Source organism: Aethalodelphis obliquidens, unplaced genomic scaffold, assembly GCF_003676395.1.
Source record: "Aethalodelphis obliquidens isolate GAN/ISIS:26980383/991018 unplaced genomic scaffold, ASM367639v1 scaffold38, whole genome shotgun sequence".
NCBI lineage: Eukaryota > Metazoa > Chordata > Mammalia > Artiodactyla > Delphinidae > Aethalodelphis > Aethalodelphis obliquidens.
Window position 1 is genome coordinate 9,651,713 of NW_020837982.1, and position 17,958 is coordinate 9,669,670.

General features: G+C 40.4%; 1 protein-coding gene across 5 annotated transcripts in view; it reads right to left on the reverse strand.

The window, feature by feature from the left end:
• RABEP1 (rabaptin, RAB GTPase binding effector protein 1) overlaps nt 1-17,175 on the reverse strand; it is a 104,099-nt gene extending 86,924 nt beyond the window's left edge. For 3 of the 5 annotated variants that reach the window (XR_003438018.1, XR_003438017.1, XM_027130793.1), the window contains exon 1: nt 16,932-17,175. Coding sequence is in view for 3 of the 5 variants with exons in the window: in XM_027130793.1 (XP_026986594.1) it covers nt 16,932-16,965 (34 nt within the window). In the remaining 2 variants the exon portion in view is untranslated. The remainder of the gene's footprint in view (nt 1-16,931) is intronic. The other 2 variants (XM_027130794.1, XM_027130795.1) reach the window with 2 other exon arrangements.
• Nucleotides 17,176-17,958: the final 783 nt, after the last annotated feature.

Here is a 17,958-nt window from a genome sequence, read left to right on the forward strand (position 1 = left end):
AAGTCCACAAATAACAAATGCTAGAGAGGGTGTGGAGAAAAGGGAACCCTCCTACTGTTGGTGGGAATGTAAGTTGGTGAGGCCACTATGGAAAACAGTATGGAGGTTCCTCAAAAAACTAAAAACATCAGGGGCTTCCCTGGTGGCGCAGTGGTTAAGAATCCGCCCACCAATGCAGGGGTCATGGGTTCAAGCCCTGGTCCAGGAAGATCCCACATGCCATGGAGCAACTAAGCCCATGTGCCACAACTACTGAGACTGCACTCTAGAGCCCACGAGCCACAACTACCGAAGGCTGTGAGCCTAGAGCCTATGCTCCGCAACAAGCCACTGCAATGAGAAGCCCACTCACCGCCACTAAAGAAAGCCCACATGCAGCAACAAAGACCCAAAAATAAAATAGATAAATTAATTAATTAAATAAAAACAAAGCTTCCATATGATCCAGCAATCCCACTCCTGGGCATATATCCGGACAAAACTAAAATTCAAAAAAATACATACACCCCTATGTTCATAGCAGCACTTTTCACAATAGCCAAAGCATGGAAACAACCTAAATGTCCATCAAGAGATGAATGGACCAAGATGTGGTACATATACAATGGAATACTACTCAGCCATTAACAAAAATAAAATAATGCTATTTGCAGCAACATGGATGCAACTATAGATTATCATGCTAAGTGAAGTTAAGTCAGAAAGAGAAAGACAAATACCATATGATATCACTTACACATGGAAACTAAAACATGACACAAATGAACTTACCTATGAAACAAAAACAGACTCACAGACACAGAGAACAGACTTGTGGTTGCCAAGGGGAAGCAGGGTGGGAGATGCATGGATTGGGAGTTTGGGGTTAGCAGATGCAAACTATCATATATAGAACTGATAAACAACAAGGTCCCACTGTAGAGTACAAGGAACTATATTCAATATCCTGTGATAAACCATAATGGAGGACTTCCCTGGTGGCACAATGGTTAAGACTCTGTGCTCCCAATGCAGGGGCCCGGGTTTGATCCCTGGTCAGGGAACTAGATCCCATACGCATGCCACAACTAAGAGTTCGCATGCCACAGCTAAGGAGCCCGTGAGCCACAACTAAGGAGCCCACGTGTGGCAACTAAGGAGCTGGCGAGCCACAACTAAAGAGCCCGCCTATCACAACTAAGACCCAATGCAACCAAATAAATAAATAAATATTTTTTAAAAAACCGTAATGGGAAAAGAATATGAAAAAGAATATATATATATGAATCACTTTGCTGTACAGCAGAAATTGACACAACACTGTAAATCAACTATACTTCAATTTTAAAAAAAAGTCCCTTCTAATCCTAAAATTCTGTCCCCTTACCATACCTGATTAAAACAAATCCAGGGTATGTTTCAAGACAGATAACTATGCAGTAATCGACAGCAAAAGTCTTAAAATTCTGTATACTTTTCAACCAAGCAATTTCACTGCCAAAAATATATCCTAAAGAAGTAATAATGATGAGTATGCATGAAGATCTAATTGCAGGAACTCCCTGGTGGCGCTGTGGTTAAGAATCCGCCTGCCAGTGCAGGGGACACAGGATTGATCCCTGGTCCAGGAAGATCCCACATGCCACAGAGCAACTAAGCCCGCATGCCACAACTACTGAGCCCACGTGCTGCAACTACTGAACCTCACACCCCCAGAGCCCATGCTCCGCAACAAGAGAAAGCACCGCAAATGAGAAACCTGTGCACCTCAATGAAAGAGTAGCCCCTGCTCACCGCAACTAGAGAAAGCCCACGTGCAGCAACGAAGACCCAACACAGCCAAAAAAAAAAAAAGATTTAATTGCAAGAATGTTGACTTCTTTAAAGCATCAGAATTCCAAAACGTCAAAAAAAGCAAATGTCTAACAACAGAAAAATGACCCCCCAAATTATGAGGTATCTATACAAGTTTCAAGATGAAATCTTTTCGAAAGAGACCGTAACAAATTCTATCAAATCTACAAGGAATAAATATATCCTATGCTATTTAAACTGTCTTCAGCATAATAAAAGATGGAATGTTTCCGAATTTATTTTACTAGACTAGTATAATCAAGGCACCAAAACCCAAGGTAGTACCAAAATGTAAAACTATAGGCGAATCTCAGTTATGAACGTAATTTTGCAAAAAAAAAAAGTTAAAACATTAGCAAACCTAACCTAGATACATACTAGAACAATCCATCACAAACAAGCTGAGTTTACCTCAGGTGTACAAAATCTGTCCCAACATTAGGAAATCCATTAATCAATTCTGTTAGAGATCAAAAAGACCTGAAATAATCTCAATGAATTACAAAGTAAAGGAAAAAAAGTAAAGCAATGAAAAAGGAAACAGCTATGAGAAACAAAGAATGCCCAATATATGGATGATCCATGTGCCTAAAACAGAAAACCCAACAAAGAGAACTAAGAAAATACTAAAAGAAAAAAGAAAAAAAAAACACTAAAAGATTTAAAGGAATAAATACTCCCAAGAGGAAATCAGAAGTGAATCTGCAAGTAAAAAATAATAAAGATGTGAGCAAACAGGCTCACATTGGAGGAAAACAGAAAATAGAAGGAGGACTTCCCTGGTGATCCAGCAGTTAAGACTCTGTGCTCCCAATGCAGGGCGCCCAGGTTTGAGCCCTGGTCAGGGAACTAGATCCGCATGCCACAAACTAAAGATCCCGTGTGCCACAACTAAAGATCCCGCATGCTGCAACTAAGACCCAGCGCAGCCAAATAAATAAATATTTTTAAAAAAGAAAGAAAAAAAATAGAAGGAACTTGGACATCCTTGAACAACTGAACCAACCTTGGAATGCTTTACTTCTAAACTTGCTACACACAAAAAAACCCTTTACTTGTTTAAGCCACTAGGGATTGGATTTCCAATTGCTATGAGAGGTATTCCTGATATAAAAGAATACATCAAAATGTATATATATCACAAGTATCAAAATTTTAATGTACATAAATCCTTATTAGTTGTTTCAAAGGTTATTAAGATAAGTATTTGCATAAATATTTAGAGATATATGTAGCAGGATGTTTACTACAGTGTTAACTGCAATGGGAAAAAAAATTTAAATATATACCAAGAGAGACCTAGTTAATCATGTTATGGAATCCATACAATGGATTACTATGCAGTCATTAACAATAACATTTATTACTTAATTTAAGTGGAAACAACACCCTATAAAAATATTAGAATTTTCATTAAACTTTTAAAAGCATTTTTTTCATATATTTTAATATACATATAGTGACTTCCCTGGTGGCCCAGTGGTAAAGAATCCACCTTCCAATGCAGGGGACGCGGGTTCAATCCCTGGTCAGGGAGCTAGGATCCCACACACCGTGGGGCAACTAAGCTCACGCGCCACAACTACTGAGCTCACACACCTTCGCTAGAGAGCCCACGTGCCACAAACTACAGAGCCCACATGCTCTGGAGGCCACGCACAACTAGAGAAGAGAAAACCCACACACCACAACTAGAGAAGCCTGCACACTGCAACGAAAGATCCCGCATACCTCAACGAAGATCCCGCATGCTGCAGCTAAGACCCAATGCAACCCAAAAAATAAAAAATAAATATAAAAACCCTGGAAAGATAACATATCAATAAGTGAATGGATATTATCTTTGAGTAATTTTTTTATGCTTTTCTGCATTTTCTAAATTGTTTACAATAGGTAGTATTAATTTTATCTAAAATTATAAAATAACTGCTTACAGAAAATTAACGACTTAATAAAAGATGTGGAAGTCCTAACCTGACAAACAGCTCATACAGAAACAACTTAAAAATTCAAATGATATTGGAAAAAAAAAAAAAAAGGCCAACAATTTCAGAAAAAAACAAAAAACGAAGCAAGTATAAGTGGATATCTAATTGATACTGAGATAAAGCAGGTCTTTGAAGGTATCAAAGCATTATCAAGTTTGTTCAAAAGAATTCTTAGGCTTCTCTATACCATGCATTAGCAATAGAAAGAATAAACTTGGACAATATCTGTAACAAATAAAAGACAAAGGCCAATGTCCATGAAATAAAGATATTTATAAATTAATAAGAAAATGGCAAAGGACATGAAGAGGCAATGCACAAAGAAAACAAATGGTCAATACATTTTTTAAAGCCTAATCACACCCACCAAAATGGTATCTTATTGCTGTTATAGGTTGCATTTAGAAACTTAAAACAGCAATAAGATACCACTTTGCCTATGCTATTGGTAATAATTAAGTCTATACTTAATGTTAACAAGGGTGAGGTGACACTAAAAGACATCAGCACTAATGGCAGAAATGTAAACTAGAACGAGATATCTGGAAAGCAATTTAGCAATATATAAATATATCAAAACCTCATATTTTTTGACCCAGAACTCTCTGGGAAATAATCAAAGATGACATCAAAGACTAATGTCCAAAGATGTCTCCTGTAGAATTATTTACTAACAGCAAGATCTTACAAATAATCAAATAGGCAGTAATAGGAAAATAATTAAGTTATTTTTATAACTTAATGTATAACAAATATATGATAAATTAGACTTTTAAAACCAACGTTTTTTGAAAAGCTTACAACACAGAAATATTTTACATCATAATTAAAATAAAAATAGCAGAATACAAAACCACATGTGCAATATGATCAGCTGGTTAAAAATTTTATTTGTTGATATAAAACATGGCCAGAAATACACTAAAATGACAAAATATTCCAAAGGATAGAATTATAAGTCCAGTTTTCTTTATACTTTCTTTGTACTTTATGGTTTAAAAAGCACACACACACAACTTGGGTTTTTGTTTTAACTTTGCCCCTTTTTTAATGATCTGAGAATTTACTTAAATAAAACTAACCTGAGAGATAGTGGGTGGAATTTAAATAGTAAAAAAAAGTCATGGGAACCTGGATCCTGAGCAATTTACTAAACTTTCATTTCCTCATTGTGAAATACGGATAATACCAACCTTAAAGAATTCAGAGGATTAAATAATTAATGCACTTAAAGTGCTTTATGGCACTCTAAAGATGCTTGTTAAAGATACACCTTTCTATGGGCTTCCCTGGTGGCGCGGTGGTTGAGAGTCCGCCTGCCGATGCAGGGGATACGGGTTCATGCCCCGGGCCGGGAAGATCCCACATGCCGCAGAGCGGCTGGGCCCGTGAGCCATGGCCGCTGAGCCTGCGCGTCCGGAGCCTGTGCTCCGCAATGGGAGAGGCCACAACAGTGAAAGGCCCGCAAAAAAAAAAAAAAAAAGATACACCTTTCTCCTTAGTTTATAACTAAATCAATGAGGGTTTTTTTAAGGTCTTTTTTTGGGGGGCGGGGGGGGAGGGGGGCAGTAGAGGGGAGCATGGTGGGCAGACTTAATGTGATCATTCCAAATTTTATCTGAATGAGTAAATACCTAAGAATAGTTCAGGAAAATTCTAGAAAATAAATAATGAAGGGTTCCTGGCTCTTTAAAATACTAAAACATTAGAAAGTAGGGAAAAAAGTCATTTTAACTATGGGTATAACACCAGAACAGATAAATCAATCAAACACAATACTATTCAGAAACGGACTCAGGTATTCCTGGATATTTAGCATATAATAAATGGTGGCATTTCAAAATCAATTGAGAAAAATGGATTAAACACTACATGGTGCAATATTATCTGGCTAGCCATTTGAAAATAAACAGGAGTAAAAGCTAGATTCCTATCTCAGCCTTTACATCAAAATAAATTCCAAAGTGATCAAACATTTAAAAGTAAATACTAGAAGGTAACACAGACAAAGAGGTAGAAGGAAACCTAGAAGCCATTAAGGAAAAAACTGATAAAACCCATATGCCAAAACATCTCAAAATTAAAAAACAAAATGGGGGAAATTTTTGCTACATTTGCTACACACATGATAAAGAGGTCAACTTCCCCATATGCAAATAATTTCTTAAATTAAGGAGCTATAAGTTCTCTTATACCCTGATGGTGAGCCTGTAAATTGTCCAACCTTTCTGAAAAAGAATTTGACATTTGCCATTAAATTTTTAAGTGTTTACTTATTTATTTTGGCTGCGCCGGGTCTTAGTTGCAGCACACGAGATCTTTAGTTATGGCATTTGGACTCTTGGTTGAGGCATGCACGCAGGATCTAGTTCCCTGAGCAGGGATCGAAGCCAGACCCCCTACATTGGGAGAGGGGAGTCTTAGCCACTGGACCACCAGAGAAGTCCTGCCATTAAATTTTTAAACGTTCATATTCTTTGACTCAGTAATTTTGGTTCAAGGAACTTATAACACAAAAACACTCACATGAGCCTGTGAAGACAGGTACAAGGATATTAGCTGAAGTTTTATAATAACGGCACAAATATTCATCAATGGGGACTTACTTTAAAAAATTATAGTGTATCTGTATTATACAGCCACAAAAATGATCTATTTCAAAAATGATGACATTATCTATATTAAAAACAAATAAAGAAAAAGGAAGGTTGAGAAGAGCGTATATAGCAGGATTCCACTTTTAAATCATCAGAATACACATTTCTTTTTAAAAAACCAGAAAAATACCTACCAGACCCTTATCAGTGTTTATCTCTGAGGGGTGAGCTTATGAGCTTATATGGACTTTTCCCTTCATATTATACATTTATAAATTTTTAACAAACATTTGTTATTTTTGACACAAAAAAATCTTTTAATTAAGAAATTTAAAATCACATCTATGAAAGAATACACAAATATATAAATGGAACAGAATGGTGAGCCTAGGAATAGATCCACGAATATAGCAGACTGATCTGTGACAAAGAAGGACAGGCAATTCAATGGAGAAAGGACAGTCTTTTCAACAAATGATGGTGCTGGAACAACTGGATATCCACATGCAAAAATGAAAGAAAAAAATCTAGCTACAGACTTTACACCCTTTACAAAAAAAATAACTCAAAATGAGTCACAGACCTAAATGTAAAATGCAAAACTATGAAACTCCTAGAGTGAAACATAGTAGAAAATCTAGATGACCTTGGGTTATGGCAATGACTTTTTAGATACTGCACCAAAGGCATGATCTATGAAAGAAATAATTATAAGTTGGATTTCATTAAATTTAAAACTTCTGTTTGTGAAAAACACTGTCAAGGGCAAAGACAAGCCACAGATTTGGAGAAAATACTTGCAAAAGACATATCTGATAAAGTCCAGTTATCCAAAATACACAATGCACTCTTAAAACTAAACAATAAGAAAATTAACAACCTCATTAAAAGTTAAGCAAAAGTTCTGAACAGACACCTCACAAAAGAAGATATACAGATAGTGAATAACCTCAACATCATCTGTCTTTAGGGAACTGCAAATTAAAACAATGAGATACCACTACACATCTACTAGAATGGCTAAAATCCAAAACACAGACACTTGCCAAATGCTGGAAAAAGTGGAACAACAGGAATGCTCATTTGTGGCTGGTGGGAATGCAAAATGGTACAGCCACTTCAACATACTCTTACCATATAATTCAGCAATCACACTCCTTAATATTTAGCCAAATGAGTGGAAAACTTAGATCCACACAGAAATCTGCATTATAGTAATTTATTCATAACTGCTAAAACTTGGAAGCAATCATGAAGTCCTTCAATAACTGAATAACTGGTACATCTAGACAATGAAATATTAATCAGTGCTAAAAAAAGAATTGGGCTACCAAGCCACAAAAAGACATGAAGAAACCTTAAATGTATATTACTAAGTGAAAGAAGCCAATATGAAAAAGGCTACATAACTGTATGATTCCAACTATATAACATTCTGTAAAAGGGAGAAACCATGGAGACAGTAAAAAGATCAGTGTTTACCAAGCATTCAGGGGAAAAGAGGGATGAGGAGGTAGAACACGGCATTTCTAAGGCAGTGAAACTGTTCTATATAATATTACAACGGTCAATGGATAGATGCATTGCATGTTTGTCCAAACCCACAGAATGTACAACACCAAGAGTGAACACTAATGTAAGTGATGGACTTTGGATGATAATGATGTGCAGGTTCATCGATTGTTTAAAAATGTACCACACTGGTGTGGAATGTTGATGGTCAGGGAGTCTGACAGGGAGGGGGTATAAGAAAACTCTCTGTACTTTCTGTTCAATTTTGCTATGAAAATAAAACTACTCTAATTTTAAAAAAAACACAACACAGTGCAAGGCACAGAACACCTCAATAAATCACAGCTTCCATTTTATTATGAACTCATATGATACAGAGAAATCAAACAAATTTGAGGGAACGTTAGCATACATCAAAAAGAGTTGAGAGTTTTGATCAAAAAATCTTTGCTGTTTGTTGCACAAGTCACATAGATTCCATGTCTGGAATATTCCACTAATATTAGGGACACCATTTTAGGAAGAGCACTAGCAAACTACATGGTATTAGGACATCTGGCTAGCCAAGCAAAAGAAGCTGCAAAGAATGGAGAGGGTACAGAATCCTCACATGAGGAACTGCCAAGATGGAAGCAAGCTCTTTAAGTATCTGAAGACCCTTTGTGTGGAAGAGAAAATAGACTAATTTTGACTCATTCCCGAGGCCAGAACCATGGTGTAGAAGTTGTAGGGAAGTGATTTCAGCCCAACAAAGTTAAGAATTTACTAATACAGTTACCACAAAAAGTGGCCATGTTCTAGGAAGACTGGATTTCATCTGTCAGGAGTAAATGCAGAACAAATTTTGCAATAGAGATGGATCTAACCTGTTAATGGCCCTTCTGTAACTGTCTACTGAGGCTTACTAGGTTCACAATAAAATGAAAGACAGAAGTAGTGTCAGGCAGACTCTATTCCATAGTAGCTAAGAAAGCTGAGAATATAATATCTAGATGGGGGAGGGGGGGAGGCCAGGTGGGCAGCAGCAGTTTATTTATAAATAATAAATATAGCAGGAGCTTAGAGAAGGCAATCAAGTAGACATCAATTTGGGACTAAATGGTAACTATCAAGTTTGTATTGATTTTTCATACACTTAACCAATGGAATAGTAACCCACATCATGGTTCCCCCACCCCCACCCACACCCCATTGGACTTCCCACAATAAGGACCCAATCATACCCTGTACTTATTATTCTAACAGCCTTTCTCAACCCAGGTTCCATGACAGAGTTAAATCCTAATGCCCAAGGTATTCAATGTACATAATGAATTAACTTCTCTCCTGTGCATCTAAAATGGTACTGGTTATATCACCTTTAGGATAACTGGGAGCATAGCCAAATTATTTTCTGTGTTCTGTGCTTAAGATGAGGAACCCAGCCAAGTATAAACAATCTCATCTGTAATAAAGGTTGCAAAACAACAACTTCCATGAGGACAGGCACCTTGTCTACCCTGTTCGTAGTTCATACTCAAATCATATATGTTGAATAAATGAATGGAGACTACACTTATATTTAGTCAGTTTCTCTTCTACCTCAAGAGTTTTCTCTACCTTTCTTTCTCACACATCCTTTCCTTTTTCCCTTCTGTTTTGGAGGATGAGATCCCTGTCTCTCCTCCTGACACTCAAGCTCTTGATGCATCTTATCTGCTCTTAATTCCTCAGAGATCTAGTCCATATTTATTTTCTCCTTGATAACTTCAGGTTCTCCCTTCTCAGGGGCAGTTCCTCCAGCATCTACAATTATTGAAAAATAAATAATTATCAAGGAAGTCTCAGGACTTCCCTGGTGGTCCAGTGGTTAAGACTCCAGGCTCCCAATGCAGGGGGCCCGGGTTCGATCACTGGTCATGGAATTGGATCCCGCATGCCGCAACTAAGAGCCCACATGCCACAACTAAAAAATCCCGCATGCGGCAACCAAGATGCCACAACGAACACCCAGCGCAGCCAAATAAGTAAATAAATATTAAAAAAAAAAAGAAAAAGTCTCATGCGTTCTGACTGTAATCAAGTTACATCCATTCTATGATTCCTTTTTAGCAATGTCATAATGATGCAGCTAGAGAAAGTTCATTCTACATAAACAGAAGCAGTAACCAGAAGACAGGTGACAACCCCACTCTACTACTAAATTCTACTGTTGGCTCTGCTACAATGCACGTCACTTCTGCTTCTTTAGTCCTTAACTTCCTGATCTCTAAAATGAGGGAAGATAGTCTTTAAGATTCTTTTCAGGGATATGTCTCTATATCTACTACTCTCTATAGGTTAAATACATCTGCAGTGAGTAAAAGTAATGGTGAGGCAAATTTCCACTTAATTAAAGGATAACCAAAACATTAGAACTAGTCAAAGCTAGGATGTCGTGAGTTCCTTCTCTCTCCAGAGGCATTCAAACAGAAATTAGTCTACCACTTGGAAGAGATTCAAGTATCTAATGAGAAAACTGAACAAAGGCACCTTCCTTCATAGCTCTCCCTGTTCTACTTGTAGTAAGTTTCCCCTGTGATCCAACAGAGAACTATCTACTGTCACTAGGCGCCTCCACATTTCACATTAGTGTGCCTAAAGCCCATTCCCTCCACTAGATCATAAAATTCCTGAAATCAGAACTATATCTCGTTCATTTCCACAGCCCTTCCGCATTACCTGGCACAGCTGTCCTACACAAAAATAAACAGAATTGTTTACTAAATATTCCTATGAAGACTAAACTCAATGTAATGACTGATTATACAAAAAGAGCACATGAAATTTCACTGAATAAAAACCTAGTATATGATGTACTCAAGATATTTTAGAAATCAGAGCCCTTAAGAGTCAAAGGCAGTTCCATCCACAGGTAGTCAGGTAAGACATACAAATTAAAGGATTATTACACAATCCCAGGCTACTGTGTGCTGGGGCAGACTGTGTCAGTCTGTGTTAGAGACTGTGTTAGTCAGACTGTGGGGTAAGCTCAGGGCTTTTGTGTTTCTGATCAAGTTTAGTAGTTGGGAGATTTATCAAGTAATAATAAACAAACCAAATATATGGATTATTGAATAAATGGTATTAAAACAATTGGCTTGGGCTTCCCTGGTGGCACAGTGGCTAAGAATCCACCTGCCAATGCAGGGGACACGGGTTCGAGCTCTGATCCGGGAAGATCCCACATGCCGCGGAGCAACTACGCCCGTGCAGCACAACTACTGAGCCTGCGCTCTAGAGCCCGCGAGCCACAACTACTGAAGCCGGAGTGCCTAGAGCCCGTTTTCCACAACGAGAAGCCACCGCAACGAGGAGCCCGCGCACCGCAACGAAGAGTAGCCCCCACTCGCCTCAACTAGAGAAAGCCCGTGCGCAGCAACGAAGACCCAACACGGCCAAAAATAAATAAATAAAATAAATATTTTTTTAAAAAAAATTGGCTTTATCCACTTGGAAGAAAAATAAAGTTAGAACACTATATCACATCAAAAATAAATTCCAGATGCAGGCAGCTTCCCCCAGCAAGCCAGAAAGCAGCTTTCCAGGAAGTTCTACAGACGTGGTCCCTCAATGATCACTGCCCTTCAGAGGGCCACAGCTGTACCCTCTCCAACAAAGTCTGGATTTCAGTTCTGGGAGCAGCCTCTTGAAGATTTGTTCCTTCCCTAGGTGCTCTGCCTTAGCCTTGAGGCAGTAGCTGCTCCCTGTATCTACTATTCCTGTATTCTTTAGGGTTTTTTTTTTTCTCTTAGGTAATCTCCTGTTTAGTTAATAATTCTTTATATTAAACTTTACCTGTTAAATTTAAAAATAAATTCCAGATGGTCTAAAGTACTAAATATAAGAGATGAAGCTATGAAAGTGGTGAAAATGAGATGTTTTCGTTGTTGTTGGGTTTTTTTTTGGTTGTTTTTTGTTTTCTTAATAAAAAGAGGTCTTCCTAAGAAACCCAGAAACCATTAATTTTTTAAAATGGTCAAAGGACTTCCCTGGTGGCGCACTGGTTAAGACTCCATGCTCCCAATGCAGGGGGCCCGGGTTCAATCCCTGGCTAAGGAACTAGATCCCGCATGCATGCCGCAACTAAGGAGCCCACGAGCTGCAACTAAGGAGCCCACATGCCACAACTAAGACCTGGAACAACCAAATAAAAATAAATGTTTTTTTAAAAAATGATCAGGTCTACATAAAAATTAAAGCTTTCTGCACAACAAAAGAAAAAATAAATATATATAATTACTATCAGGAAAGTACAAATTAAAAAGCCATCATTTTACCTACTTAAAACCGTTCAGTGGCTTCCCTTAGAGCTCTAACAGTAAAGCCCACTCAGGCCAGCCTATACCTATTTGACCCTCTCATCATCTCTACCCAGGCACACTGACCTTTCTTCAGTCATCTTACTCATCCTGCTTCTTCCAAAAAGGGACTCCTGCTCATCCACTGGATCTCAGCTCTAGGACCACTTCCTCAGAAACCTTTCCTGGACTAACTAAATGGGTCAAATTCTTCAATTACAGCATTGTGTACCTCTCACAGCTGCTCAGCCCAAAAACCTCCTAATGATCCTCGACTACCTCTCTCTTTTGCATCCCATACCTAATCTAAATACTGTTGGCCATGCCTTCGAAATATAACCTCCACCAATGCACCCTGGTCTCAGCCTCATCATCTTTTTCCTGGATTAATGCCTCCCTTGCCTTCCTTTACTCTACTGCCAATCTACCAACCAGAGTGTTTTTTTTTTTTTTTTTAAATGTTATGTCAGATCACATCACTCCTCTGCTCAAAACATTTTTAATGATTCCCCATAGTGAAAGCCAATCTTTGCAATGCTTCTAGAGCCCAGAAGACCTGCCACCACCCCATTACCTTTCACCTCATATTCTACTACTCTCTTCTCCCTTCCTCTCCCACCTCCTTCCACCCACTGCCCCAATAATTTCATTCTAGCCACACTGACCTCCATGCCATCCCTCAAACATGCCACACACATTCCTTCCCTAAGGCATTCGCAAGAATTGATCCCTATGTCTGGAACACTCTTCCTCCAGATATCCTCATATTACCTCTTCTATCACCTTCAAGTCTCTGGTCAAATGTCATCTATGCAATAAGGCTACTCTGACCACCCTATTTAAAACCAGCCTATCCCCATTCCTTTTACCCTGCTCTATTTTTTCTTTTCTCCATAGCACTTATCACCTAACAATCCATAAGTTTTGCTTATGTTTGTTGTTTAATATCTGTTTCTCCCACACTAGGGCAGGGTTATTTATTATCTGTGTTGTCCACTGATGTATTTCAAATATCTAGAATTGTGCCTGGCCAGTAGTACACGCTCATATTTGTTGAGCAGTTTTGTACTTGTCTGTGGGATTATCTAATTAACGGCCTTCTGATTCACCACCTAGGAACAGGGACTGGGTTTGGGTTTCTTCGTCATTTTATTTCCTAGGGCCTAGCATAAGGCTTGGTCTAGACTGGGCACACAAACATTTGTTAACTGAAGAATACCTTTTTTTTTTTTTTTGTCTATCACAAGATACAAACTTAAAACAACTGACATTATCCAGGGTTTGTAAAAGTGTAGAGGAAATCCACCCTCTCATATACTATTGGCAGGTATGTAAATTGATACTTTTTGAGAGTAAGCTAGCAATGGTTATTAAAATTTAATTCACTCAGAGCTCATGCCCTTTAATTCACAGTCTTACAGAAGTAAAAGCAAAAGTACCTGAAAAATATGTACAAGAATATTTATTACAGAACTGCTTATAATGAAAAAATTAAAACATCAATAAAGATATAGGCAAATAAATCACGTGTGGTACATGCGTATGACAGAACATTCTTTAACAAGAATGAGGTAGATCTATAACATTGAACTGGAAAGTAGTCCACGATCTAGTAAACAGATCGAGGGCTCTGGCATCAGGTGACCTGGATTTGAATCCTGGCTCCCCTCACTTCTAGCTATGTAACTCTAGGCACTTTCAACTTCTCTGTGCTTCAGTTTCCTCATCAATAAAACAGGAACAATATTATAATAGTACCCACCTCACTGATAAGAAGATTTCCTGAAATAATGCATGCAGTGTCTATAGCACATTATATGGCCACATAACCATTTACAAGTATATGATAATTATAGCTAACACTTATAAGCAAAATAGACAAGTTGCAGACCTATGTATGTAAAGCATGTCCATTTCAGGGGAAAAAGGTAGCATGTCTGTGTTAACTATAGAAAAAAGTCAAGAAGGATAGAAAACTTAATACTGGTTTCCTTTGGGAGATGGGAGGAGACACACTTCTTAATAGCCATACTTTTTTAATGGAAGGATTTTAAAATACAGTGTTTTTAAATAAAAAAGAAATGAAGTAAAATCAGAGCAAATGCTTCTAAGATAGAGTTTAACTTAGATTTAAAAATATTAAAATTTTAAAAATTTTACATTCTATATAGTCTTTGAATTATCAAGGTAAAATGAAATAATAAGCTGAAATTTTTTTGACTATTAAAGTTACCTTTGTTCTGAACGAGTAAACTAAGATGCATGATCAAAAAAATAGTTTTCGAAAAACTTACAAAAGAAAAAATTAAAGAGAATTAAAAGAAAATTATTACGTTTTACCCTGTCGATTTACACACAAATGAATTCTTTTCTTAATCTACGATATCTCCATGAAAACTAAACCTATGTCAAAGAAGGAAAAGAAAACAATGTCAACGTAAAATAAAACTGCCTCTAAAATGGGATACCTGGGAATTCCCTGGAGGTCCAGTGGTTAGGACTCTGCGCTCTAACTGCCGAGGGCCTGGGTTCAATCCCTGGTCAGGGAACTAAGAGCACACAAGCCACGCAGTGCAGCCAAATAAATAAATAAAATGGGATAAAAGCTAGATTAAAGTCAAAAAGTAAAGTTATCTTTTACTGCCAGTTTAACTCAAAAGAATTCTGCAACTGTTTGGTTTTTTTGTTTTTGTTTTTTTTTGATATCAGCAGGGCTAGGAAATTCAAGCATGCTTAAAGCTAAAGTGTTAAGAAGTGATATATGTTAAGTTCAGCCAAAGAGAAAAATTAAATCCCCAAGATGAACTTCTAAGACACTGATACAAAGCGTTCAAATACACCGAATTCTCTCTCCTTCTGTAAACAGTAGCTGTGGCTGCTCATTTACTACATTAACTGAAAATAAATACTGCAATCTATGCAAACTAAATCTCATCCCACGGTCACAGGATTTGAAAAACAGGGAATAAACCTGTACTAAGAATACAAGATTTCCTAAAGCTAATTTTTCCTAGCCTCTTTCAAGTGCTTAGTCACTTCTGCCTATTTACAAGGAAGACCATTTCACATCTAGAAAGAGGCAGGGAATTTTGATTCCAGACTGTCATGTCACCTGAGCCGTCCTAGACGTTTGTTTCCATGCAACTCAAGAGAAGGCAGCTGCCAGCTAAGCATACCTACCCCTCCAGATCAGAACCAGAAGCCACTGGGGCTCTCTCTATTCTGCCTCTGTCTGCAAAAACAAAGAGGTGTTTGTGGAAACGGGAAGTTTTCTTCCCTGACACCAAATGCAAAAGGTGAGGATTAAAATGTAGCCTGAAAACATCCCTGTTTCCTCTAACAGTCCACCAGAAATGCCTCCCTTCTGTTCTACTGAAACAGAAACAGCAACCAGATTCTTACACAACTCCAGATGTGGGTACCAGACATGTCTCCTTAGGCAACTAACAAAACCTAAAACTAGAGGCAAAAAGGCTTTGGAACACACTTCCAAGAAAGCAGCTAGCATTAAAATCTGATAACATTGTTTCAGGTTCCTCAAAGGCAACAAAAGAGAGTAAGGTCTTCATGAAAGATTATTTTAAGAGACAATCCTAGGCAAAGGCAGGTTTTTAAGGACCTACCATGGGCCCAGCACCAAATCCCGACATTCCACTCACACAAGATTCTAAGCACACACGCTGATTACAGAAATACACCTGAAAGAACTCTCTCGCCCAGATACAGCAGTACCTTGCCAAGGACCAGGCACAGTCTTTCCAAACATAACTCCAGGTAGTAAAACCTGGAACCACGTGGTCAATCTCCGAAGCAGAGCTTAAGCCAATTTCCCAAAAGGTCATGAAGGACTGACAACCACCTGGGACTAATTAGGATGGGGCTCTTTTTCCTTCCTTGGATATAAGTGCTATAAAAGACACGCTTCCTCGACTTCACCATTCTCCTCATTATTTCCAAAAAACGCCTTAATAATACTAACCGGTTTACATAATACATGTTGCCTCCTTTCTAAGTAAAATATAAAGGCTCGAATTAACCTCTTTTCATGAGAATACTCAAGTTCAAAAAGGCTAAGAAACCTGCATAGTGCTTGTTAGTGAAGGCTCCAGGTCCTGCAGACGCCCAGGCCCCAGCACTTACCATTAAGCCACAATGCCTCTCAAGGAACGCTACTAAATCCAGCTACTGATCCCAACCAGTTTCACGCCACAAAACGGAGCTCAAAGCGCTCAGTGGCATGGATGGGGGGCGGGGCGTGGGGAGGGCACATCACCACTACCTAAGCAATTTTTTTTTTCTTTAACGAATATAGCACATGTTCCTGATTTCCATCCTCCCCACGGGCAGAACCCACGTGCCGGCCCCACCGCTACCCACAGCAGCTCCCTCTCCACGCTCCCCAGCTTCTGCCTGGTCCCCAGCAGCCCCCTCACGCCCCTCCCTCCACCCCCACCCCAGCCAGGGCTAAAGCCGGCACCTCCCGCCCCCTCCCCAGCGACGGCCGCCCAGGCCCCCGCACCGCCCTCGCGCGCAGCCGGCGCCGGAACCCGCGCGCTCCCGCCTCCGCCCGGCAGGGTCACCCCCGGGGCCTGCGCGCGCCCTTCCCGCCGCCCAGAGGTCTCCCCGCGACGCCGGCGCCGGGAAGGCCGCGCCCGCCGCGCCTGCCATGGTGGGCGACTCACCGTCAGGCTGAGGAGCCGGGCCCGGCTGCGCCATGGCCGGGCGGCCGGCCTCGGGGAGCGGGGATGGGCGGGGAAGCGGCGTCCCGGGCTCCCACAGGCTCAGCTGGCGGAGGAGGCGTCGACCGAGCCGCCGCCGCCGCCGCCCAGGGAGGAACCGCTAAGGCTGGAGCCGCCGGCGCCGCCACAGCCGCGGGCAGAGACGGACCCGAGCGCCGACCTCCGCCTCCTCATCCTGACAGCGGGAAATAAGCAGCGCGCAGGCGCGGGGGGATGGGGCGGCACGTGACGTCCCCCTGAGGGAAGGGGCGGGGCTTCGCGAGGGGTTGGGGAGCGCGGCGCGAGGGGGAGGCTGAAGGAGGAGCGGAGCGGGCTGTGGGAGCGCGGCGGGTAGGGTGGGGTGGGGGAGGGGGAGGCTGAATAGGGAAGGAGGGGGAGAGGGAAGAGAAGGAGAGTGGCGGCGGGGAAGGCCCGGCCTTGTGCAGGGGCCGCTCCGGGCCCTCCGCCCCAGCACAGAGGCAAAGAAAGAATACTAATGAAAAGAAGGGCGAGAGAGTAGGCTAGTAGTGGCTGGCAAATCCAGCCACTGTCTGTTGTAGCTGTGTGACCTTGGGCGAGTCATTTAACCTCTTTGAACCTCACAGCCTTCGTCTGCAATAATGGCTATTAAAAGTTTAAATGAAGTGAAGTGTGCGGAACTGTGTCTGACGTCCTTTCCATTAAGCACCTATATAGGATGTGACTTTTAAGATCCAGGTACCGTGATAGGTGCTGGGGATACTGCCAGACACAGTTCCTGCACCCGTGAGGGGAGAGGGGAGATAGGCAGACAATACCGCCCTTACACCTGTGCATAGGCACCATACATTAGAGGCGCACCTCTACCCCAGCTCTGTCCACATTCCTTCCACAGGTTCTAGGGGACATGCCCACATGGTGTCTGTGTCTCTCCTTCAGGACCAAGTTCTGGGAACTTGTGACCCCAGAATTCCCTCCGCAAATGGCTGGGCTCTTCCCAGGTCCATCTTCT